This window comes from Anas acuta, chromosome 3, assembly GCF_963932015.1.
Source record: "Anas acuta chromosome 3, bAnaAcu1.1, whole genome shotgun sequence".
In the NCBI taxonomy this organism is placed as follows: Eukaryota; Metazoa; Chordata; class Aves; order Anseriformes; family Anatidae; genus Anas; species Anas acuta.
Window position 1 is genome coordinate 21,665,612 of NC_088981.1, and position 25,300 is coordinate 21,690,911.

Consider the following 25,300-nt stretch of genomic DNA (forward strand, 5'->3'; position numbering starts at 1 on the left):
GAAACTTTATTACAACGCCTTCCTTATAGCTAGTCTTGTGACTGAGCTGACATGAATCTACACGCGCAGGAAAGAACAAATAAGATTACAGAATTCAAAAGGCAAAAGCAAACAGGCTTTTTTATGAGGGCAACAATTTTTTATCTGCCATGGTCAGAGAAAGATACTTTGGCACTATAGCTGTCATGGTTTCTATTTGCCAGTGCTTTATTTGTTGAATTACATTTAATAATGTTGAGATTTTTCAAGAAGCAGAAAAAAATAAAACAAGGAGTTGTAACTTTTTTGATTTTGCACAGCAAAGATGCTCAATGATTTGAATTTTAGTTACCTTTTACGTCATAAGTTTGTTGATTTATCGTTTGTTTATTTTTAATGTTCTTAAAATTGAAATGTAATCCCAAATGCATAATTCTGCTAATGTCCCTAACTCTCTTTCTAGACATTATGGTCACTATGGGTTTTTCGAGAGAAGAAATCCATGAATCTTTAGTAAATCAAAAGTACGATGAAGTCATGGCTACTTATTTGCTGCTGGGTAGAAAACCACCTGAAGTAAGTGCTTGCATTTTGCATCTTAGCCTTAAAATATGTCTGGTTTGAATATTCTGATTGTCAATGATTTCATCAACTATTGTGGAAAAAAAATAAAAATAGTAATTTGGAATTGGTAACTTCAGTAATTCGTTTACCTTGTTTTTAATATCCTCTTGGATATCTAGTTAGTTCCCATATGAAGGAATGGTCTGAACATAGTATCTTGGCATTGGCTTTTAAACATGTTGAACTGCTTTTTAAGGAAGTTAGCTGTTAATCTGGAGTGGTGTGACTTTTAAGTGCTGAGCCTTCCTGTTATGTCATAGTTTACAGTTAAAATCTGAAATAGTTAAGAATATGACTAAATCACTTATTTTTCTAAGTTGTCATCCTTTTTTCCTTTTTTCTCAGAAATATACTACTCATCCTTTCTCACTTATACTGTTGCAATATATATATATATATAAAAAATTTCATTATAGCAATTAATACATAAGCGATAGAAAATCATTTGGCTTTTTGGAACTAGAGGTATCTGCAGATGTTTTTGGACCACAGGTATTTGCAAGAAATCCAAGCTGAGACCAAGGGTTTCTTTTTTGAAGGATTTTTCTTCCTGCTGCTTCATTGACCTTCCTTCATTTCTAAGATAGTGTAGTTCTGATATGAGTACGTTTTTCCCACAACATCTGTGAACCGGAATTCCCTTGTGATAGCAGAGCATGGGGAGAATAGGTCTAAAATGATTTTAACTGCGTGGAAGAAGAGATTTCTTTTCCACTGCTCTTACAATTTATACTTCTTAGGTATCATCAAACCAGCAGCTGAGTTATGTACCTTATAAAGACATCTCAAAGGCTGTAAAGAACCCCTGAATCGATAATACTGGCTTTTTTAGATGCTGTGACTCAGTCCTACAAATTCTCTTTGAACTTATTAAAAAAAAGTTGGGGGGAGGGCAGGGAGAGCAATACTTTGGCTTAAGTTTTGAAGCAACACAACTTTGCTACTGTCAAGATTCTTCTAATTTTTTATTTTGACCATTTATTAACTTAGCTTTAGATACGTTTTCTAAAATACACAAAACACTGAAGTGATAAAATTCATCTTGAAGAAAGCTGAACTCCAAATACAATTTTAAATTTAAAAGATAGCATTTTTGATTGGAACTCTTCAACTTATTATGCTGTAAAAGTACTGGTAGTGATGAATTCTGTTTATGCTTTGAAAAAATGTTTTTGTTGTAGTTTGAAGGAGGTGATTCCCTCTCCAGCAGCAACTTGGGTCAAAGGTCTCGTCCCAGCAGTGACCTCAACAACAGCTCTGTACAGTCTCCTGCTCACTTGAAGGTCCAACGGAGCATATCGACTAATCAGAAACAACGGCGGTTCAGTGATCATGGTGGGGATGACATTCCAACAAGTAAAGTAACATACACAATTTAAGTCTGAATGTGCAGTGTTTTGTGAACCAGGCAGGTCCACCACTCTGTGCATTTGTTGTCTTCTTGTCATGCTCCGCTGTGATGCTTTATCTGTATGAACGTTTCTATGGTAAATCTAGGTCAATGTAATTTATGGATTTATTTTTTTTGGATTTGTTATTTGGTTGACTCACTAAATAAGAGTTTGAGGATGTTTCCTGTTTAGTAGGTAGTGGCAAAATACCGATCTGAAGCAACTCAAACTTGAAAACCACTATGTTTAGCAGTACATTTGGAGTTTGTTTGTTACTCAAAGACAACAGTTTGACCAAGTGTGCAGGAAACATTTTCAGATGAAAGTGGTTACATCAAAAGTGAGTGCATTATATATAAAAAGTTAAACGAAAATTTTCTTTCTCATAGAGAGAACTGTCAGATACTAGAAACATTTTAAAATTGTTTGGCCCTTCTTTTTGCCTATTTTATATTGTTCTAATTTTTCCAGTATTTTCCCTCTGCGTTAGTGTGGCATTTAAAAAAAACAAACAAACAAAAAAAACCACAATATTGTGGAAGAGATCATCAGCTGATGTGAAACTACTAATACAAAATTAGTTTCCTCTGATTTCTCTTTAAAAATTATATTGCAGGAATTGCATTGGTTTAAGGTTGAGAATTAAAACTACTCCAAGTTTTACATATTGATATGAAATGTGAACTAATTCTGAACTGCACATCAGTAATGTAGAGAGTGGATAAAAAGAACTTAGACTGTCAAAGCTCAGTTTAATAGGTTGGCATATGTTCTGAGTTTACAGTCATGGTTGTTCAGATAGGGGATTATATTTAGACTGAATCAAAAAAAAAAAAAAAAAACTATTTTGGGCAAGAGATTATTTTTAGGTATTATTAATATTGTTTTTCTTTGGCAGTTGGTCCATCAATTCCTCCTGCTGTGTCATACACAAAAAGGGCTCAGGCAAACAGTGTGGAAAGTGAACAGAAAGAAGACTGGGACAAAGATGTGTCACGCAAACTTAGCAGCACTACAGTGGGATCCAAAGGAGAGATGGCTGCAAGTCCACTTGTGGGTCCAGAAAGAAAGAAATCAACCACAGTTCCCAGTGTGAGTGTCTGCGCGTTTGGTTTGTTGTGTTTATTTTTCTCTATTTAAACAGAATCTGCAGCATAATGTTACTATAGACATAATGGTTACTGAATAAGCTACTAAGCCTATTTCTGGTAACTTCTGGCAGACAGAAGTAGGCTACAGTGAATGTGTCTTAAAATAAACCTTTCCCTTCCCCCCTGCAACTTTTTGTAACGCTAACATAACAGTAAGCATGAGAACGTCTGGATTTGGGTAAAAAGAAGGTCTGTCAAGACAAACTGTGAATATTTAGGAAAATAATGTAAGATCAGAGCCAATATTGAGTGTCCCTGGTTTCTCATGCTTGTGTTATCCACAAGGAAGGGACTTTCTGAATTGGGGATTTCATCTGAATGATCTTTTCTAATAATATGCCTGTTTGTGAAACCACTTTATTTTGGACTTCAGAAATGAGATGAGGTGAGGGGGAACAACACATTTGTTCCCTTATTTGTGTGCCTGCTGATGTCATAGAATCATAGAATATCCCAAGATAGAAGGGACCCAGAAGGATCATCACATCCAACGTCTGGCTCCACACAGGACTACATTAAACCAAATATATGAGAGCGTTGTCCAAACACTTCTTGAACTCCAGCAGGCTTGGTGCCGCTTCTCTCGGGAGTCTGCCCCAGTGCCCGACCACCCTCTGGGTGCAGCACCTTTCCCTAACCCCCAGCCTGACCCTCCCCTGTCCCAGCTCCATGCCGTTCCCTCGGGTCCTGTCGCTGCCCCCAGAGAGCAGAGCTCAGCGCCTGCCCCTCCGCTCCCCTCGTGAGGGAGCTGCAGGCCGCCATGAGGCCTCCCCTCAGCCTGCTCTGCTCTGGGCTGAACAAACCCAGGGACATCATCTGCTCCTCGTACATCTTCCCCTTCTGACCCTTCACCATCTTTGTAGCCCTCCTTTGGACATGGTCTAATAGTTTTATGTCCTCCTTATCTATTGTGGCACCCAAAACTGCCCACAGTACTTGTGGTGAGGCTGCACCAGTGCGGAGCCGAGCAGGACAATCCCTGCCCCTGACCGACCAGCAATGCTGTGTCTGATGTACCTCACGGTACAGCTGGCCATTTTGGCTGCCAGGGCACACTGCTCGCTCATATTCAACTTGCTGTCAACCAGAACCCCTAGATTCCTTTTGGTGTGGCTGCTCTGATGTCTTGTTCTTTTCTTAATACTTTTATTAGGAAATCAATTTGCTAATTCTTCTGTTATCGTATCATGTGTTGTTTCATAAACCACTGTCATATAGTTGCCTTAGACATCTTTGTTCTAAGTAGGAGAGTCTCTCTCTCCTAATGTGAAAGCATTTACTTTGTCTTTTGGAAGTTCATGTATAGTATTATAAGTGTTTGGAACACAAATGATGAAATGCTGCATAGGAGCAGGTATTCGTGTTCAAAAAAAAGAAGTATGCACGGGCTATAATGTTAAGTAAGATTGAAGTACAGTTTTTGCTATTTAAGACAAGTTCTACTAAATACAAAAGTTTTGGCCACCTTTTAGTACAGTAGGCAGGAAGCAGGAATTCTCATTACCTTTGGGATTGTACTTGCTGTCTTCTATCTTGGATATTCTGTGAAGATCATACGCATTTCTACTAGGATTCTCTTTAAACAAAATAAATACTGAAGTTCATTTGACATCCTGCAGGCTTTGTATTCAGTGCATCCAGGGATGCTTTAAGTATTTTTTTTCAAATTTTTACCATTTTTTTCCTGCACAGAGTCTTTGACATAAAGGCTGCATAGATTGCGTGCAAAAATTTTGCATCTCCTAAGTTTAGATTTCATATCTGAACTTTCCCAAAACTATATTGCCCCAAAGCTTATCAGTCATATCTGTTACAACTTGGTATGTCAAAAGCATTTCTCTCCTTTGTGAGATCTGGTTAAATAGAATATCTTTGCTATGAAGATTGAGAAATTGATTTTCTTACAAATACTGAAATTTATATTAGTATAATTTACATCTATTACTATTTTGAAGGCTTTGTGCTAAGCTTTGTGATGGGCAAGATTAAGGAATAAAGATGTTTGATTTTGCAACAGTAGTTACGGTTGAGCAGCTTACACAGAAAGAAGTTATTTTATTCTTTGAAAAATGCTTAAAGTTAACATATAGTTATTATAACATGGAAAATCTGTACACTTTTTTGTGCAGCTTTGAGGGTAGTATAGTGTAGGGAAGGCAAGCTTTCTCAACATATTTATCACCTTCAGTCATATTAGTCTATGATTCTAGTCTGACTTCAATTTCAAAAATATTTATTGCCCTTGTTAATTTTCCTTATGAAATGGCTTTGAAACAGTTTATTGAAGAATCTCTGTGGGAAGATACTAAAGCAGAAAAGCTGTTGATGAGGGTGTCATAAATCCACAATAGATCTTGCAGTTTTTGATGTTCTCTCAAAACTAGTGTATTTTGGAATCACACGAGTCTTCAGCAGCTATTTTGTGATTAACAGGGGGAGGAGGAGAATGTTTGCAGGTATTTTATGAAATACACACAAACAAAAATTAGTAGTGGAGGGAGAGAAGGTCCCATCATTGTTCATTACTACAAGACATTTACCACATCTTATGTAAATTCTTGCAGTAAAATTCCTCTGTGTTCTGCATGATAATTTCAGGGTTGACTGACATAGATTAATATTATTGTAATTTTTCTCTTGAAAACCCTTTTGACAGAGTAACAACAAACCATAAGAGTGGAGCTCTAGTTAGCAACTTAATTTGCACAGGAAAGCCTTGAAAAGAGCCAGATGCACGTGTTCTCAAGAATTTCAGTTAGTTGCTTCAGCTCTGGATCGCAGAGTGAAATAATTCAGCAGTGCAGGATGTGGGAATTGGACAGTAATACTCAGAGAAACTTAGTTGTGTTGACATTTGTTTCACTATGCTTTCTCTTAGTATGCTTTCAATGGCATAGTAAGGAGGTGGTGAATGAGGTATGGGGTGGGGAGGAATACCTGTTGATGCAACTGATTTGTGTTGACAGATCAGTACATTTGAAAGCATTAGGGGTGGCTGAAATTCTGTTTTACTTTCAGAGGCTCAGGTTTGTTGTTTTTGTGTGTTTTTTTTTTTTTTTAACGTAATACGTAGTAGAAGACAACAAAGTAATTTAATTTTGGTCTTAATTTTCTTCTAGAACAATGTATTTTCTGGCAGTGGAATGACAAGAAGGAACACTTATGTTTGTGAACGTTCTTCAGATCGCTATTCTGCAATACAGAATGGGAAGGACAACAGGTATTCCTCAACTTTTCTTGCATTATTAATTGGGATATGCAGACTAAGGCATAGAAGTAGGTTATATAATAAATCAACACAAGTGTGAAGCATGGTGTAAAATACAAAGTTTACTGTGTGTTTTCATCTTTGCTTCCACCACAGCTTCTAGATTTGTGATGAAATTTAAAATTGTAAGTGTAGATCTGCCTTTGTCTTGTTTTTTTTGGATCCTCTTTCAGTTCCGCATTTAATTGCTCAAAAAGTGCTTTTTAAAAAAAAAAAAAAAAATTAAGAAGACTGCAGTGCTTTCCAGTGGTGTGGGGTTTTTTTGTTTGTTTTTTTGTTTTTTTTTGTGTGTGTGTGTTTTTTTCTGTTGTTGTTGTTGTTCTTTTCATCAGTGGAATGAATATACTCGGTTCTTTTTGAAAAATGAGGAAGAATTTTTGTTTCAGTTGTTTGGTGTAGCTGAACGTCTTGTGCCATCATCAGAATAGTCTGAATCTGAAACCTTTACTTGTTTGCTACAGATATGGTTTAGCTTTGGGACTGTTGTTGCTAATACATTATTAATGCAACTTCACTTATGTTTATGGAGGCAAAGCTGTAGTTTGGCTGAAGTCATTTGACTTTGTTTTTAAAAATTCATAACAGAAGAGTTCTGCTACTTTCATCCTTTCCTTGCCACTTAGGCAAAGCAGAAATAAAAATACTGATGGAAGGAACTGTTATCGTGAAAGGTTCAGCTCAGTTTAGCAGTGGCTGGGGGTAAGAGCTGATGGAGAAGGTGAATATTTTGCTAGAAGCAGAGTAGCCTGTTCTGTTCTCTGTGGAAGGCAGCTGGAGGTGCTGCTCCGTGAGACTTGGGAAGAGCCTTTCTGTGCCTGAGGGATTCTGCAGCCCCAGGGGGCAATGCAACTTTCTTCATGGGGATTTAAACTAGCATACTCAAATCTTGTTTCAGTCAGACCAGTAAGCTCCCAAGTGAGCTTTTACAGCTTTTTAAAATTTTATTTCACTTAAAATACTTATTTAAAGGTAGGTTTGGGGGTTTTAGTTATCGTTTGTCTGTAGGGTTTTCATCTCTTGGAAGATAGCCAGCACAGCAGCCCTGGTACCGATCACCAGAGGGTTTTGCAAATTCCAGTGCTGTCGTTGTCAGAGGCGTTTTCGTGGCATATTGATATTCTCCAAGGTATTGAAGATGTCTTTCAGAAATAATACATTTTTGTGTTGCTTGAGAAGTGTAGTACCAAACTTTATGGTACACATAATTCTAAATGCATAGCTTTCCAGAGTGTGTTACCATGACAGAAAGCAACGTGATAAAAAATATGGACATGAGGCTAACAATGTCTTAATTGCTCCATATAAATGTAATGCCTTTGTTTAATGGCTAAAGACATTTTGGCTAAAGACACTTTCGAATACTTAATCAGAATTAAAGGGAACAACTTTCTCTCCTGAGAATATTTTAACCACTTGCAGAAAATGCAAAATTTTGAACTTTTTGGTAAACAAGTTGGGGGGGGGAGAGGGTGCATAATTCAGAATTGCTTTCATGGCTGCTGGGTGGTTGCTGCAGGTTGCTATGAGTTGATTTCTTCCACAGATCAGGGCTTTCTAATGAAGCCACCTTTTCCTTAATGCGCCATGCAAAAGTCCAGAGGAAAAGTAAACTTGGAAGTGACTGTGTTTTTAAAGAACCAAGTGACAATGTGACAGCAATTCCAAGTAAAACATGCTTTGAGTTTTAGGTGTTTGAGTTTTAACTGAAAATAAGGTATTCACTTGGCAAAAGAGATTCCATTTAAGCCTTTTATAATATTTTTTCAGCATTTTTTGACAATTTCCATGTGGCTGGCATAGTCTTTCTTTATCACTTCAAATAACACATGTGTAAAGCTTTATTTGCGGGAGGAATGAAAAGGCCCAATTTAACATACACGGTAGTTTGATTTACACTTTCTTGTGTACAATACTGATGAACATTTAATGGTTTACTCACGATTCCATATTCTTTACTACAGTTTAGGAGGCAGCTTAGTCACGCTGTCTTATGATTACTTAAACAGCACTTGCTATGTTTTAAATGAAAAAAAATGACTAATCGCTTTCCATAGGGTTTTACTCTAACTATTCTTTTCCCCTTTTGTTTATCTGACCATCCTGCCTTGCTGTTGTGATAAAAGTCTAACAGAAATGTCTGCAAGTAGCACATCTTCTGCAGGCTCTGCAGTAGCTTCGGCTGTATCAACACGGCCTCGACATCAAAAGTCTATGTCTGCCTCTGGTCATCCTATAAAAGTTACACTGCCAACCATCAAAGATGGCACTGAAGCTTACCGGCCAAGGTAACAGATTGTTATTTCTTTAATGCTTAAAAAATTGTGTTCCTCAGTTCATTATATACTCCCAATATGTTTCTAATCAATTTAAACCTGCCTTGTTGCATTCTGTTTCGAAACAGTAGGTTTCTTAAGTAATATGGTGTGTTACAGATGATTTAAAACTGATTTTGATCATCACACTGTTTGTGTACATTTAAAGAAGTTCCTTGACTGCCTCCCTCTGGAAGCTCCTGGAAAACTTCTCTAGTTTTAAATTTAACTAATTTGGACAGGACCATACAACATAGACCACTGTAAATTCATATGAAATACTGAAATGTTAACCATTTGGTTTTGGAGATTACTAAGCTTATTTCTATCTGAAAGCACCATAATGTAGCTGCTCTTGCTATTAACTGCCCAAATAGCTTTAAAAATTTATTTGTGCCAGCTGGTTACTTCTTCAGAAATATTGAAGTTTTTGGAATACTTGTATGTTAAAGGTTTTGATTAACATGTTTTTCAGGAAGAGGGTTGGGAAACAGTTTCAAATCTCACTAAAGACTTTAACCTTTCTCCTTTGTCCTATTACTTGTGTGTACTTTTCTAATTGCTCTTAATACATGAGATAGGTGGATTCTACACTGAAAATCTCTCTTGATTTTTTTCCAAGCATGAATCTTAACAATCAATAGTGGGTTCAGGTTTGAAAAAAGGGGAAAAAATTGAGAGCAGTTTTTTTTTCTATCTTTGAGAAATGGTTGTCATGTAGGAGGGTTTCTAGCATAGTCTTTCTCTTTATTTATGCTTCTGTTTTCCCAGCAGTGCAACTCAAAGAGTGCCTGCTGCTTCCCCGTCTGCTCATAGTATTAGCACTACTACTCCAGACCGAACCCGCTTTCCTCGGGGGAGTTCAAGTCGAAGCACTTTCCATGGTGAGCAGCTAAGGGAGCGGCGTAATGCCACTTACAATGGACCACCTGCCTCACCATCACATGAAACCGGTGCTTTTGCACATGCTAGAAGAGGGACATCAACTGGTATAATAAGCAAGATAACTTCCAAGTTTGTTCGCAGGTTAGTACCTCGATTTCTAAGAAAAAAAATGCCCAGCCTATAACTAGGGCCATATTTGCAAAGTCATTGAGAATTTCCAGTTTAACAGTCTGAATTAAATGTAAATTTAGTCAGAATACTGCTTGTTTTGTGTTCCTTCCAGAACCTGCCTTGTACTTCTGTGTCTACAGTTACCATTCATGTTTGACCAGCTATTCTCCTGTTCCTTTATATTAAAAGAGCAAGAGAATGCTTCTCAAATGTTTTTTTTTCTTCATGCTTTATAGATAAAAGATGCTACTGTTAAGTTAAAATGAAATGAACTTAAATACTGAAAGCAGTGACTTAAAAATGAGTCATTAATGTTAATGATATTTTACTTTTAATGATTAACTAGTGAGTCTGGGTGCAGTTTGCTGCAAGGGCTGTATTTGCAATGACTTTATTGCTGTGCTTAGAGGGATTTAGTGTTTACAAATTATTTCAGGGAATTACATTTCTGTGAATAAATGAGAAGCTTAGAAGTGGGCAGAAATCTGGATATCTGGAAATACTAATATTTCAGTATCACGCAGCCTCTCATATCATGTTATTGTGATGCAATAAGAAGTCTTCGAAACTAAGTTCAGGATTCTGAAAGAAGAGAAAGGACACATGCAGTGGAGGCTCCTGGAACCACATTCATTCCAGTGATGATGCTGACAGTAATAATAACATGAGGAGAGGTGCTGGGGAAGATTTTTAAATACACTGTTTGATTTCAAGTGACTGTTCACTTAGCAGTCATAATAGCTTTCCCAAAAGAAGATTTAATTTTTAGTTTTCCTGTGACAGCAGTTTAATTCTTAAGCCTATTCATGGATGTGTCCTTACTGCTCTGCTGTCAGTTTTGCAACAGAATTGTGTTTTGGAAGCATCTATTTTCTTTGCAGAATCATACTGTTACGTACTGAATTCTCTAGTTTGTGCATAAAAGAAGGATAAATTCAAAGCTAGTTTAAGCTTGTAGTTGCAAATCCATACGTACAAGAACATGAATTGCTTAAGGTGATGTTACACAGAGAAAAAAAGAAGAGCAAAAGCTAGGAATGCAGAGATGTTCCTTGTAAAAGTAACTTAACCAGGTCTGCAGAAATCATGTCAATTACATCTGAAGTAATACCTCCTACGATGACACTCCCCCTCTCCCCCCCCCCCCAAAAAAAAAAAAAAAAAAGTATGTGAATAATTTTCTTGTTTCAGAAACCTGAAGATACAGAACTATGATTCTCCACTGTTGGTATCTCCAGCACTCACATAGTTGTGGGGAGAGGGTCTGTTCTATGAAAGATACAGTAAAGTTACTTAACTGTGTTATCAGTTGTAGATTTCCAAATATGAAGAAATGTATTTTCTGATAAGTAACTCATCAGTTTCATGAGCAGAGGCTGGTTTTTATGTTAGAGCTCATTGCTTTCTTATGAAGAATAGTATCTTAATTTTTTTTTTTGAAGAGGGATGGAAGGATTAACACAGTCATTACGTTAAACTGCAACATTGCAATATTATTGTAAACTGCATATTTAAAATTAGCATAAAATTAGCATATGATAAATTGTGTTTTTTAATTGAAACAATCTGTTCTATAGAACTCTATGCAATTTACTGGTGTGCTACTGCTAAATATGTCAAATGACAAATATGTTTGCTTATAGTGAAGGCCTCAGTATTTTGCTTTGTTTTTAAATTTGCTGTTTGAGACTTACAATGTCTGGGATTACATACATGGAGGTTTTGTTCTTTCAGTTGGCATCACGTAACTTGCATGCTTTAACATCTGTACTGTTTAGGAAATAATGATTTAAAGCATATTTTGATTAGAAGGTGTCATGAAATATTTTTTTTACTTTATTTTTTGACAAATGTAAATATGTTTTCTGGTAAGTATGTAAAATAAATGCATAATGGGGATGTTTAATGGATATTGAAAATATTTTGTATCAGTGTTTTATAACAAATGATACTTCTCTGATGTTAGTTCCTAAGGTATTTGTTTTGAAGGTATTAAATTAATTAGCTAATTATAATTGTGTTCTCAAAATGTTTGCACTGCAGCATTAGGAGCGTACCTAGGTTGCTTGTACAGCCTGTGAATGTTTTTCAAGCTGCTCCAGACTAAAAAGGCACAATACAAAGTAGTTCCTTTATAAAGTACAACCTGTAATTCAACAAGATGGAAAAGATATGTTTAACTTACAGCTCACCAGTAATCCTACTGAAATCAGTATAACAGCTGATGTGCTTAAAGTTGAGCAGATGTTGAAGTAACCTTTCTGAACTGGGCCCCAAACATTTGGTCTTGCAAACTCTTAGGCATGCCTTATCTTTAATGATGTGAGTCTATTTAAGCGTGGGCATGCACCTAAGTGCTTTCGGGACTGAAAAGCCTGGCTCAAAAGGGTACAGAGCGGAGCCCCCCTGGACCACCCTGGCTGACTGCTGTTCGTGCTTGCTGGACTTACGTGTGGCAATTGCTCTGTCTGCAGTAGGTTGAGAACAACATGTTAATTTTACCACAAGTTTAAAAAAAAAAAAGAAAATTAAAATATTAACTATTACATGTCAGAGCTGAAAGAGGTGAAGGTATCATAAAGGGAAATTAAAATTACAGATGTGAAAAAATTCTATTAAACAGTATTAGGCTTGACATTATTATGCTGACTTTTTTTTTTTGTTCAGTAGCTATTTAACATTGTACTAGATGTAGGTTATTCTTAACTTTTTATTTTTCACCTTTATCATTGAATCTCAACCTTAACTTTGTTTTGAGGGATCCAAGTGAAGGCGAAGCCAGTGGCAGAACTGACACCTCAAGGTGAGGAGCCACTATTAATACTTCGCTCCTAGATCTTTTGCATCAAGCTTTAAGTGATTTCTTAAAGATTTTAAATCAGGATGTAAAATAGAATAGAACTCAAGTAATTTGCATTTTAAAAATGTTATGGATTGGGGTGGGAGGGATTTTGGTGAGGGCCTTTACCCATCATTCTTGCTTTTTTGCAAAGTACTTTAATATTAAACCTAATTTAAGTATATTCTTTTGAATAATAATGCCCCCTGTAAGAGTAAACTAATTATTTAGGCACTTAAAATCATGCTTTGGCTTATAAATATTTCATGGTGTTTACTTCTGGTTTCAGTAGAAAACATAGTATAATTTGTGTGTGTGTTTGTATATATGTGTATATTAAATTTTTACTGTAGTTACATATTTTGTTTATTACTAAAGCTGCTGGTTGCCAGAAGTAAAGATCCTACAGTGCCTGAGAAATGAATGCCACTTTGCACTGAGAAACTAAGTGACATTCAGACAAAAAAGGGTGGTGATTGCTAAACATTGAATTTGTATGGCAACTGCCTAACACAAATCTGTAGGTGATTCCTTCATATGCTCATTTTCCAATATATCTGCTCCTTTGCCATCTTTCAGCATTTTATTCTGCATTTTTGGTGTGCTTAGCATAGTGCATAACCTTTTCTTTTTATGCTATCTGAATAACAGGCATTGCAGTTTGCATTCTAAACTGGTCAAGTACGCAAAGTCATTGACTTAATTTTCAAAACAGAGCCAGTAAATGTTTATTTAAAAAATAAAAGCAGATTTTTAATGGGATACATTATTTAATGCCCAGCATGTTTTACCTCCATTAAAGTCTACTAGCTGTATAGTCTTGAAATGGAAAGGGAAAAGAGATCAATCAAATGTTGAAATAAAATTAAGTGTGAAGTTGCTTTCAGTTCTTGCTTTCATTCTCTAGCTTCCTCTACTTTTTCTCATCCTACATTGTCTGTTTTGGGCTAAAAGTTGTTTGAGATCCTATCCCTATCATGCTCTATCCCATAGTGTTGATGTGGTTCTCAGGGGTTCACGATGAAAGTTAAATTAAAAATGTTTATTTTGGCTCCTCTCTGAATAGCAACAGCTTATAGACAAAATGAGAGCAGCACCTTTCCCCCCTCACTTTTCCCAGTGATGGATGGGGAGGCATCAGGCATCTGAAATACCTGGGACAAGAACAGAAATAGTTGGCTGTAGAATAACTTGAAACTCTAAAATAATTAGTGCTGTTTCTCAAAATACTTTTTACAATGGTAAGGAAGTGTTATTGCAAGAACACTTACTGGGAGTTACGTACTTGGAATTTTGTCCAAGTCATTTTATCAGCTATAAAACTGTCTATAAGCCACTGTTCCTTTTGCGGGGGTGGGAAAAAAAAAAAAAAAAAGCTGTTGGCTGGGTATCTCAGTCGGTGACAAGCAAAGTGTGTTTGTGGTGAAGCACAAAATTCTGCTTCATCAGTTGAAATAAAGCACATCATGATAAGGTTTCTGAACCAGAGAGAGGTCAAAAATAGACAAATGAGAAAAGGGGGAAGAGTGAAAAAAGGTGAGGGGAAATTAAGTGAAGACTTGTGAATTGCAGGGTGGGGTTATTTCCTCTGCTGCTTTTACAGTATGATTTATGCCTCGGGATTGTGTCCCTCAACTTCAGTTTTGTTGGTGTATGGCATGCTGCAGATCATGAAATCAGCAGAACTTCAGTCATGCTTTACATAGATTCCACTTTCTTTGGAGCAGTATGGAGTAATGTTTGTCTGCAGTTATCATTACATATGTTGTCATCAGAATGCTTTAGAGCAGGGGTTTCCAAACTCGTGTGTGTGCCATTTGCTCGCGTGCCACCACTGGTAGCTGAACCAGTGCTGGCAGCAGCTCCCAGTGCTGTGCCAAATTGCACTTGAGTGCAGGAGATGGTGCACAACTCTTCCAATAGTACCCATTTAATGCTTTGGATTAGCTTGCATGTGACTAGTGTAGTGGTGTGTCAGTTGCAGTTTAGAAACCCCTGTTCAAGAACTGTTTTTCTCTTCTTTCTCTTGGTTGTACTGCTTTCACTTTTGACTGTTCTATATGTCACTTCTTCCAGGAGTGTTTCTGGAGAGCCAAAAGACAGGGAGAAGGAGGATAGCAAAGATTCGAAGCCACGTTCCTTGCGGTTCACGTGGAGTATGAAGACCACTAGTTCTATGGACCCGAACGATATGATGAGAGAGATTCGGAAAGTGTTAGATGCTAATAACTGTGATTATGAACAAAAAGAGAGGTTCTTGCTCTTCTGCGTTCATGGTGATGCACGACAAGATAGCCTTGTTCAGTGGGAGATGGAGGTCTGCAAACTGCCACGATTGTCACTCAATGGAGTTCGTTTCAAGAGAATATCTGGGACTTCTATTGCATTTAAGAACATTGCATCCAAGATAGCAAACGAGCTTAAGCTGTAAAGAGAAACTAAATTTTCTGGGATCAGGGAAGATTCATACATGATCTACACTTTGAATGTACTGGTTACGCCTAATGTGATTGGCCTGTGAAACTCCCCATGTAGAAATTGCCCTTATTGCAATAAGGTTATACATAGTTATTCAGAATTGTAAAGTTAAATCCAGTATGACCTATATTAAAAAACTGTAGCTGAAGAAGTTATGTTCACATGTACAGGTAAGTATATAGAGCATTCTGTTCATTTTATGTTCATAGAGTTGTATAATAAAAAGATGACTGCTTAAATTCAGATCTTGTATAGTTGTCTAGATTTCTGCACAGAAATGTATGTTTGATGCTTTGAGTTGGAAAAGTTCTTCTCTATCATTTACATTTTTGGTGGTTTTATAAGTCTTACCTTTATCATGCGTTTGTTTTTTTAAAAAGAAAACAACAAAAAAAGAAAACAAAAAAACAAACTTGTGTCCTGAGTCAAATGCACAAAAATAGTTTTCACAACTGTAGCATGACCATTTTTAATTATTTAAAGATTGTTCGTGATTTGAACCAAAAGTCGATGAATAAATCGGCTTTTGTTCTACACAAGACTGTTCCTGCTTATCTTTGGCTCTTATCCTTGTTATTGGACAGTGTTTAGTTGAAAAATACAAACGTTTACAGTGTTGGCACTTACAGTTTAAAAACTTTGGTTTGCCTTGGGCCAGCTCAGAGCTCTGGGGAAACAGAAACCAGGCGTAAGTGATGTTCTGTCTGCAAATTACAGTGCTTACTCCCATGGCCCATTAACAAATGTAGCACCAAAATGCAGAACCGTAATTATTTCATTTGAATATCATGGTGTAAAATATCACTTGTTTGCTGCCTTCAGAATACTATAAATTCCATTTTATGGAAGTATATTAATATTGGGACTGTTTAATAGCACAAGATAATCTGAAATGTTGACCAATTGTATAAGTTAATAATACCACCTCAGGAATTAGCTTGGCTTTTGGAATATGTGCCCCCAAAGAGTACATGCAATTCCACATAATATTTTACAGCTAAACATACATTGTTTATAATGATAAATTGTTGATTTATGCTTTTGTGGTTGTACAGTTTGTTCCCATGTAACCTGTTTGTGTTTAATATTTTACCAGATTTCTTGTATTTATTCCACATCATTATGCCTGTAATGTGCAGCTTTGTAATTAGGCATTTGCCTACAGAAAAGAAAAAAAAAAAACACATTTTTTTCCTTCATAATTAACGATTATAAACTATGTAAAACCACTAGTACTGGTACATTTTAATACTTGTTATTTTGTACTGAATTAACCATAGAGGTTGGTTGTGCAATGTTATTTAATGTCGTAATTACTGTAATATCAACATATGGGCCCCATCTGCACACTCTTGTGAAGAATAGAAAGTTCATTAAGAAATTGTCACTTTAAAAAATAAAAATTAAAAAAAAACTGTGGTAAACTCTGTAACCCTAAGTTAGAAGGCTGTAAGTGTAGTAAGTGTGCCATTCAGTAATGGCTTCTTGACCGAGATGGACTTTACATGCTGTACTGTGATGTAGCTTTCCTCTGTAACAGTTATGTTCTGAAATGGACGTGTATTGTTGCCTTAGAAAAAGGGTGATGTTTGGAAAGAAAGAACTGTAGCCCCCCCTTTTTTTTTTTATCTGATGTTCATTGAAACAAAATCCAATGCAAGTCATCTTGATTCACTGGTGCACTCTATTAAAACTTACTTGAACAGTTCTCATACTAAAGTACTTGGTGTTGGCCCTTTATAAAAGTGCAATATTTACTGCAGTTAGCCACTGTAGGCTAAAGGTTTCTGATTGCAGGTGTGCATTATGTCTGCGAGCGTTTTAGTGTGAAGACTGCCTACCCTCCATGGTATTAGCGCCCGACGTGATGGAGGAGGTGAGCCTGAGCCTCAGGGCTTCCTACCGAGCTCGGACTTCCTACCCTCCATGGTAATTCAGGATTAGCATTGCCTCAGTTCTGTGCTTCTGCAGTCTCCTGACAATGTCAGTGGCTTACTGCTGCTTAGAAAGGGATGTCTGGGAGCCTTTCCAGAAATTCATCAGAAGTCGGTCTCAGGAAGGGTTTATGTATCTGCTCAGTTGACCTGCAAATAAATGTCCATTTATCCTTGAAAATACACCACTAGGGTATAACCATGAAATGAATCAGAGATCATGTCTGAACTTAGTAATGAAACAAAACCCTCTGCCTTTTCAGAAGGTTCAGTGAAAAAAAAATGTAGGTCATACTCTGAGACGGTAGATTAAGTGCTTACGACAGCTTCCTGCTTTGCAGGCTGTGTTTTCACCGGGCTGACTTGGCCCCAGATTGTTACTGGTGTTCATCGCTTCATGTAACAGGAGATGGGCTGATGTTCCTTACAATACAGGTAGCACTTCAAGAGGACAGGGATTACAAATCTTAGTTCTGCTCTCCCGTGAAATGCTTACAGCATCCCACTGCCAATTTAGTATTTCTGTATGGAAAGGGACAGTTTTGCAAATAGTGTTATTGCCAGCAACTGCCAGCAGCATGAAATTGTGCTGATTCCCAAATCCCATTAAATACCATCTTTTTTTTTGTGCCTTGTTGGAAGTTACTACTTTGGTCGTGAGCCAAGTTATGTTCTCTACAGCATTTTGTCTCGAAATTCCTCAGCAAGGGCACAATCTGAGTGCAGAAGTTGTGACTGTGCTGCACCCAGACGTGTCATTCAGCTTGTCCTGTTACTGGCAGGAATAAGATGCAAAGGTCCAAGGAAGAAAATTATCAGAACTGCTGATTTTATTGGCAAGCAGTGTGTATTTAAGTGTGGAAATCAGTAAGGCACTGCATATTGTGTCCTCAGTGCTTGGTTTTTGAGCCCCTCAACAGCTGCTCTGTTATGAAGATACTACATGAGTTACTCTTTGGGTGTGGGAGGGGGGCTAAGACCACCGGGATCTGAAATGTAGCTTGACTTTCCTGGGAGAGAGGATCAGTGTGGCCTTTTATCAGCACGGCTTTAACTTGAGAAATCTGGATGTTAAATGCCACCTTGTTCTGCAGACCTAGGAGGGTGTCACGAGTAGATATTGCACACACAACTTTCATTTACCGGCAATTTATTAATATTTTATGGTAAATCACAAGATTAGATTAGGCTTAATCATTAGTCAATTTAACACAATGATTCAACATAAGTTACAATTAAAAGAGTAACTTAGTTAAAGATGGGAGAATGGCAAGGTTCACATGAGACTTACTGGAGGGTATTGGGGGGGGGGGTTCAAAATTTGGTTACACACTTTCGGCTTCCCTCACATTCTGGTGAATTCCTCACCCTTCTTCTTCCGTGTTTGTCAGCGGATGATCCTGATCCTCATGAAATATACCCTGAGAGGCATCCCAGCTCAGGGGGAGACCGAGGGTCACAGCCTACTGTGATCCCTGGAGAGCTCAAGGGGCTCTTTGCTTAGCACCACTATTTATAGGACCACAAGACGATTGTTGGTCAGTACTTTTCCATCCTGGCCATGGTTCAGATAAGGCAATTTTGCTATTTTCCTCCAACTGCGCCATTCCCCTACCTTCCAGAATGTACGGTTCAGGTACTTCCCAGGCCCCTGGCTGCAAAGTGAGATCGGGGAGCCCCTGTTTGTACTCACCCGTTATGGTTGTTGCCCACTGGCGATAGAGGGATGATGTGATATCCGTTAATCTTGGACCACAGCTGAGCTGGGGTAAGAGCCACTCTACCACAGAGGGGATAGGGATCTCTCAGCTCCTCAGATGTCTTTGATTGTACCTGTGTTTTGGGGGGCAGGTTTGGCTTGGGGGGAATATGGGGATTTGAGCAGTTAGACTACAGTGTGGTTCCACTCTTCTGTTTTGGGGTTGCTTTTTTGCTTGCTTTCTTGATGTAAGGCATGCAGATACTTTCAAACTGCATATGTCCTTTTTCATGCAGCCCAGTTGAAAACTTTAAAATTTCTGCAGGTCCATAAAAGGACTCCTGCTTCCGTGGGCAAAAAATAATGCTTGAGAACTAAGTGCCATCAGTAAGGCCACCTAGTTACAATGAAACCCTAGGAGCTGTTGGATGGGAGACTGGATACCCAGTGGCCTACACCCAAGAGGTGCCTTGGAGCTCCTGATCTTGGAGAACATGCTGTTGGGTTTCCTCTGCTGCCAAGCAACCTGAGACAGCGCATCCTGATTGAGAGGTGATCGTTCTCTGAGCTTTTGATGCCTGAATTCAGGATAATGAAACAAACGTGTTGGTTGCAAATGTGTGGAAGGGCCTTCCCCTCTCGAGAAAGCAGGTGATCTTTTGCTATCTTCGCTCAGTAACAGGTCTATAAATAATAATAATTAAATGCAAACACTTTTAAAATCCCCAGGAATATATTCAATGCTTTTTTTATTTGTTTGTTCTTCCCTGGAGAATTTTCAAGGCAGCTTGAGGTTAGCAAGACGACAGATCCCGTTCAACAGCTGCTTCTGGGGTTTTGATATTTTATTTCTCAGCGCTGCCACTCCAGCATCAAACCTTACTTCATCCCTCAAGCCACGTCAGGATGCCCAGAAGCACATTAAAAGCTAAAGTGCTGTATTGAAGCGTGCGGTAGTGAAGTTTCAGGCTCTCTGCCACACGAAGGCTGCTGAAGCTGGCACTCGGGAGGGAAGCTGTGCAGCCGCTGTGCCTCACTGCCCGCAGCGCCGGGGCTGTCCGGGCACACACACAACCCCAGCACCTGGCTGCAAGCCCGGCGGGGAGCGAGGTGGCCTCACCACGGGCCCTGGTGGCACCGACACGGGGCCGGGGCCGGGTCCTGGGCCGGGTCCCGCCCCGGGAGGGGCAGCGGCCGCCTCGGGCCACACCTGCGCGGCGGCAGCGGCAGCACCATGACGGTGGGGGCGCGGGGCCGCTTCTCCCGGCGGGGGCCCGGCGATGACCGGGTCCGCATCCTGAGCGGCCCGGAGGAGGACGAGGAGCCGGCGGGGGTGGCAGCGGGGCCCCCGCGGGACCCGCAGCGGGACCCGGAGCGGGACGCGGAGCTGGCCGGGGCGGGCGGCAGGACGGTGCGCTTCGCCCTCCTGCCCGACGCCTACCAGCCCCTGCGGCCGCCGGCCCCCGCGGGGAAGCGGCCCTACAGCAAGCGGCTGAAGAAGTACGGCAAGGTGAGGGCTGCGGGGGGAGCCTGGGGGCCGGGGGAGGGCAAATCCAAGCCCAAAAAACGCGAGGTGTTGCCGTCTCCCGGCCGCTGCTTGGTCGGGGTTGTTGCTGCCTTCCTGCGTGGAAGGGCGGCCGGCGGCCCCGCAGCCTCAGCTCCGCAGGCTGTGGTTAGGAAAGGGCTGATCAGAAGAGCTTATTTTGATTATTAATTTGGTTATTTTCCCTTGTTCGTGTTACTTGAATACTTCTACGACTTGTGCAGTTGTAGCAGCAAATAGTTTCAGTGTGCGCAGGGAGGTCCTGTCCTGGTGTCTGGGATCATTTCCCACCTGAGGGAGTGCAGACGTCCATCCGACAACAGGCTTTCTGCCCCGTTCTTAAAAAAAAACAAAAACATGATTTTGTTAAAGATATGCTTGTGAAGTGAGGCATCCAAAGCACTCCAGTCAGCTTGGCAAAGTTACGTAGCTCTGAGTCTCCTCAGACTTCACAGACGGCAGCATAGCTGCGAGCTGCCCTGCAATTATTTCAGCTTCACGGAGCGGGGACGGATGGGAACCGCTTACTTCAGCCTCTGGTGATGGATTTGCTGCTCCGAGTTTGGCTTCCCAGTCGCAGGAAGCACACTTTGAGAAGCAGCCTCAGCTCAGGAGGGCTCACAGCACACGTCTGGTTCCCGCAGAGGGGCTTTGGGAGCGTGCGGCCGTGCTGCGGTGCTCTGGTGTGAAGGAGCTGGTAAAAGTGCTCAGGGCACACGGCAGCTCTGGGGTGCTGCCTCTGTACTGCCCAGGCTCCAGCCTCGCCGGGAGGGTTTGCAGGGCTTAGCTTTGCCAGGAAAGAACAAGTTGTGTAAGCGCGGGTGAGGCCGGGGTAAATCAGTTGCGTGTGGTGCGGGAAGGAGGAAAGGAGCCTGCGGTGCGACACAGCAGGGCAGGGGCGGGTGGAGACGGGAACGGCCCCACGTCTCCTCCTCCAGTCCCCTCCATTTTGCTGTCTTGACTCCCAGTAAGTTTCCAGAGGTGCAAATACAATGGCATTTGGCATTGCGGAAGGCTTTCCTGTGTCAGTACCGTTGTACAAGCTTCAAGAAATCTTGGGCACATAACAGATACTGAGTGGATTTCACTGATTTCATGATGTGTGAAAACATATCCCCCATTGCAGTGTTTTTGAGGTTACAAGAGGCAATTCTGATCTAGTCCCAGGCAACCACAAAGTGTAACTGATTAACAGTTAGATTGGATTTTTCCCCAAACTGACTCACCTTGTATTAATTCCCCAGTCATGAGTAAAAACCATTGAAAGTGAAACTTAAATTAATCAGGTTTATAGTTTTAATAATCCGTTGCAAGTTTTCTCTCAGGCACACATGACTTTTTAAACACAGAGGTGAAGGTGGGTCAAAACATTCTTATTTTGACATATTTTTTGTAACTTAAAGCACACAAAGTTACTCAGGGCATGTGTTTGTGGGACACACATACTAGGTAGGAACTTAAACTTTTTATATTCCTGAATAGAAATCCACATAAAAGCCGTACTTCCTGCGGAGGCTGCATCCGCTCTGCTCTGTGGGTGTGTATTTATATGTAAAAATAGATGGTAAAACATTGCTCCATGCTGAAGCCCTCATCAGCTGTGAGAGAAGTCTATTTTGGGGTTGGGGACACTGTGTGAAGGAGGCTGTTGCAACAATCTTATGGCAAGCTATTTTCCATTACCTGTCCTTTTTTTTCCCCCTCTGTTCCCTCACCTCTCCCTGCAGAACGTCGGCAAAGCCCTGCAGAAAGGATGTCGCTACTTGGTGGTCGGCTTGCAAGGACTGGCAGCAGCCTACTCTGCTCCCTTCGGGGTGGGCGTGCAGGTGGCATCGCTCGTCCGCTAGAGCACAGGGTGAGCACGAGCCTTTTCCAGAAGACTGAGGCTGTTTTGGCTTTTTTAGGATTAAATCATCATCCAAGACTGTATCTGAGAAACCTCTTGGACATGCACAGCCCCGACCCCCTCCCGCAACCCAATTCCCTGGACCCGGTGCTCTTTCCTGCAAAAATCTCCAGCGCTTTTCAACCTTTAAAATCGGATGGGGTCAAAGAAATGCAAGGACATGGAAGTAATTGTGGATTAACTGAGCTGAAGAGTGGTGACAGACATGCACTGGTTGTCTAAAGTTATGTGTGAAAAGGAGCCGAGGATGGATGGAAAAGCAGGTAGATGAGGGACAGAGAAGTGAAGGGAAGTAGAGGATGAGGGTGGTGGTTGGGAGGTGCATGAGAGTTGAGTCTGACAGGGAGAGCTGAGTTGAATCTCAGCATGAGAGTTGAGTCTGACAGTCAAAGCTGTGGAGGAAACAGGTAATGAAGGATCAGTAAGAGGTAGCCTTTGGCTTCTTGTGAGATGGTTAAAATTGAATATATGTAAAGATATACGTGGATATAAATGGGCTGTGATCTGAGACATGGTGAGCTTTGCTGCATCACTGTTGTTCATCTCAAACACTGGCAATCGTGAGCCCTTAAGTCTTAGCACTGCTGTAAAAATCCAGAAAGGAAACAAGGTGTGTTTGTCTTCTGATTTTGGGGCATTAGAGGTTCACTGTGATTAATATGTTAAAACTTCCCTCTGCTGCTGTGAAATACACATACTGTTTTTTAGACATGGTTTATATCTAATGTACCTGAGTCTAGAAACTGAGGCTTTAAGAACACCTAGCTCTGTGGTGTTCATTGGGAGGGGAAAAAAAAAAAATCACAAGCTGCATCTGAAAAAACTACACGTGCCGTCTAGGGCAGCGTGTTTTGTACAAGAGTGGGGCCAAGTAACCTGCTGGCTCCGTTTCCATATGTGGAAGTTGTAGCCAGAGAATGTCAGTGCTGAATGGAGCAGCTTCCATGTCACACCCCGAGGGATATAAATCTCCTGTTGATGAAACAGGAACAAGTGTTTTTTAAGGGCCTTCAGGATTCTGTGAATTGTTTTTTTTTTTTTTTTTTTTATTCCCTCCCACATCGGTCTTTCATGGTAGCAGTAAATGATTTCCCCGCTAGCACTTTCTCTGTATTATAGATCTTTGTAGTCTTGATAGTTTTGTAATCAAGGAATTGAGATGTTCTGGAAACAAATGCTGCTCGGTTGATTTCTTTGTCTTTTCTGAATGGAGGGGAACTGCATGTCTTAGCACACTGGACTGTATTTCTTTTAAATGTAGCAAATGGAATGGATTTGGAAAAGAAGGATGGAAAAGAAGTATTTTTTTAGTGCTCTTTTTTAACTGGACTGTAAATAAAAGTATGTGATCCTTGTGCTGTGATTAACTAGGCACATAAGCGTGCACACAAGCGAGGAGCTTCTCAGCCGTGGCCTGAGCAGAGAGGGGAAGCTGCCATGTAAACTTCCCTGCATTGTTCTGCCTGTGGCCTCAGCCCTCTCCTAGGGGGACAGGGCTTCAGTCCAGGCTATGAGGAAACAAACGCTCAGGAAAGACAAGGTATAGAAAGCTGACTGTAGAGGACAGTGGCTGCTTCTAGTTGCAACTTTCTTGAGCTTCCCTGTGTGGGCAGACCTGTGCCTTTGATCTGCCCCACCAGTGTGCCAGAGGGTATGGATAACTGCTCTGTATTCTGCACTGGGAACAGAGCGGTCCTAAAACCCACAGGTCACAACAGTCAGCATGTTTGGGGATTAATTTTAAATTTTGTTATACCACTATATGTTTTGTAGTGGTCTTTAAAAAATATATATCTGATTCATATTTTATGAATAAAGCAATGTTGGAGGGATCACAGAATGCTTTGAGTTGTAAGGAGCCTTAAAGATCCCATAATTCCAACCCCCTGCCATGGGCAGGGACACCTCCCACCAGACCAAGTTGCTCAGAGGCCCATCCAGCCTGGCCTTGAGCACCTCCAGGGACGGGGCATCCACAGCTTCTCTGGACAACCTGTTCCAGCACCTTACCCCCCCTCTGAATAAAGATTTTCATCCTAATATCTAATATCTCTCCAGCCTGACAAGGTCCCTCTGGATGGCATCCTTTTGCTATAGTATCCAGCTTGGTGTCATCAGCAAACTTGCTGAGAGTGCACTTGATCCTACTGTCCATGACATTAATAAAGATACTAAACAGCATCAGTCCCATCACAGAGCCCTGAGGGACACCACTCATCACTGGTCTCCACCTGAACACTGAGCTGTTTGCAACTCTCTGGATGCACCCATACATCCAGGATGCATCTCCATTTTCTTTGTAAAGTGCATGCCCACCTATTTGTCCACGTGTCATTATAGAATCATAGAACGACAGAATGGTTTGGGGTGGAAGGGACCTTAAAGATCATCTAGTTCCACCCCCCCTGCCATGGGCATGGATACTTTCTACTAGACTGGGCTGCCCGAAGCCCCATCCAGCCTGGCCTTGAACACCTCCAGTGATGGGGCATCCACAGCTTCTCTGGGCAGCCTGTGCCAGTGCCTCACCACCCTCTGAACAGAGATTTTCTTCCTAGTACCTAATCTAAATCCCCCCTCTCAGCTTAAAGCCATTCCCCCTTGTCCTATCGCTACACTCCCTGGCACGAGTCCCTCCGCAGCTTTTCTGCAGGCCCCCTTCAGATACTGGAACGCCGTTATAAGGTCTCCCTGGAGCCTTCTTCAGGCTGAGCAGCCCCAACTCAGCTTGTCTTCATAGGAGAGGTGCTCCAGCACTTTGTGGCCCTCCTCTGGACTCACTCCAACAGGTCCCTGTCCTTGTGCCGGAGTTCCCCAGCTAAGTGCAGTGCTCCATGTGTCCTCTACACAGAAAGAACCCTCCCTCACTGCCCCATGCAGGGTCCAACCCTTTCAGGGCAGGGACTTTCCACAAAGGTAAACATGAACTTTAGCTCATAAATTGCTCAGCACAGAGCTTACCACTGACTTTTTTCTGCTGACGTATGGCCTCTGCTCACATGGTGCAACTTTAAGGGAATAGTTTTGTTACCATCCATGCAGGCCCAGAATGATAGGTAAAAGTAGTGAGCCTGAGGAAAGAAAAACTTGGTGCATATTGGTGAGCCACCTGCAGAACAC

The 25,300-nt window shown here is 40.6% G+C and overlaps 2 protein-coding genes across 8 annotated transcripts in view; both read left to right on the forward strand.

Moving 5' to 3' along the window:
* The window catches only part of MARK1 (microtubule affinity regulating kinase 1), a 56,930-nt gene extending 40,113 nt beyond the window's left edge, over positions 1 to 16,817 (forward strand). For 2 of the 7 annotated variants that reach the window (XM_068676035.1, XM_068676042.1), the window contains 8 exons: positions 443 to 555; positions 1,785 to 1,959; positions 2,893 to 3,086; positions 6,265 to 6,365; positions 8,537 to 8,698; positions 9,497 to 9,751; positions 12,540 to 12,584; positions 14,697 to 16,817. In XM_068676035.1, the coding sequence (XP_068532136.1) occupies positions 443 to 555; positions 1,785 to 1,959; positions 2,893 to 3,086; positions 6,265 to 6,365; positions 8,537 to 8,698; positions 9,497 to 9,751; positions 12,540 to 12,584; positions 14,697 to 15,051 (1,400 nt within the window). In that variant the 3' untranslated portion in view covers positions 15,052 to 16,817. The remainder of the gene's footprint in view (positions 1 to 442; positions 556 to 1,784; positions 1,960 to 2,892; positions 3,087 to 6,264; positions 6,366 to 8,536; positions 8,699 to 9,496; positions 9,752 to 12,539; positions 12,585 to 14,696) is intronic. The other 5 variants (XM_068676036.1, XM_068676037.1, XM_068676038.1 and 2 more) reach the window with 5 other exon arrangements.
* Positions 16,818 to 19,882: 3,065 nt separating this feature from the next.
* On the forward strand, positions 19,883 to 23,543 carry C3H1orf115 (chromosome 3 C1orf115 homolog). Its single transcript, XM_068676043.1, has 2 exons — positions 19,883 to 20,241; positions 22,002 to 23,543. The coding sequence occupies exons 1-2, from the start codon at positions 19,966 to 19,968 to the stop codon at positions 22,119 to 22,121; spliced, it is 396 nt and encodes a 131-aa protein (XP_068532144.1). The 5' UTR covers positions 19,883 to 19,965; the 3' UTR covers positions 22,122 to 23,543.
* The last annotated feature ends 1,757 nt before the right edge of the window (positions 23,544 to 25,300 follow it).

Bases quoted from the DNA above. Each gene is read 5' to 3' on its own strand.
- C3H1orf115 (XM_068676043.1), top strand. From the start codon at position 19,966: ATGACGGTGGGGGCGCGGGGCCGCTTCTCCCGGCGGGGGCCCGGCGAT. The intron at 20,242-22,001 runs GTGAGGGCTGCG...CTCTCCCTGCAG, and splicing joins GGCTGAAGAAGTACGGCAAG to AACGTCGGCAAAGCCCTGCA.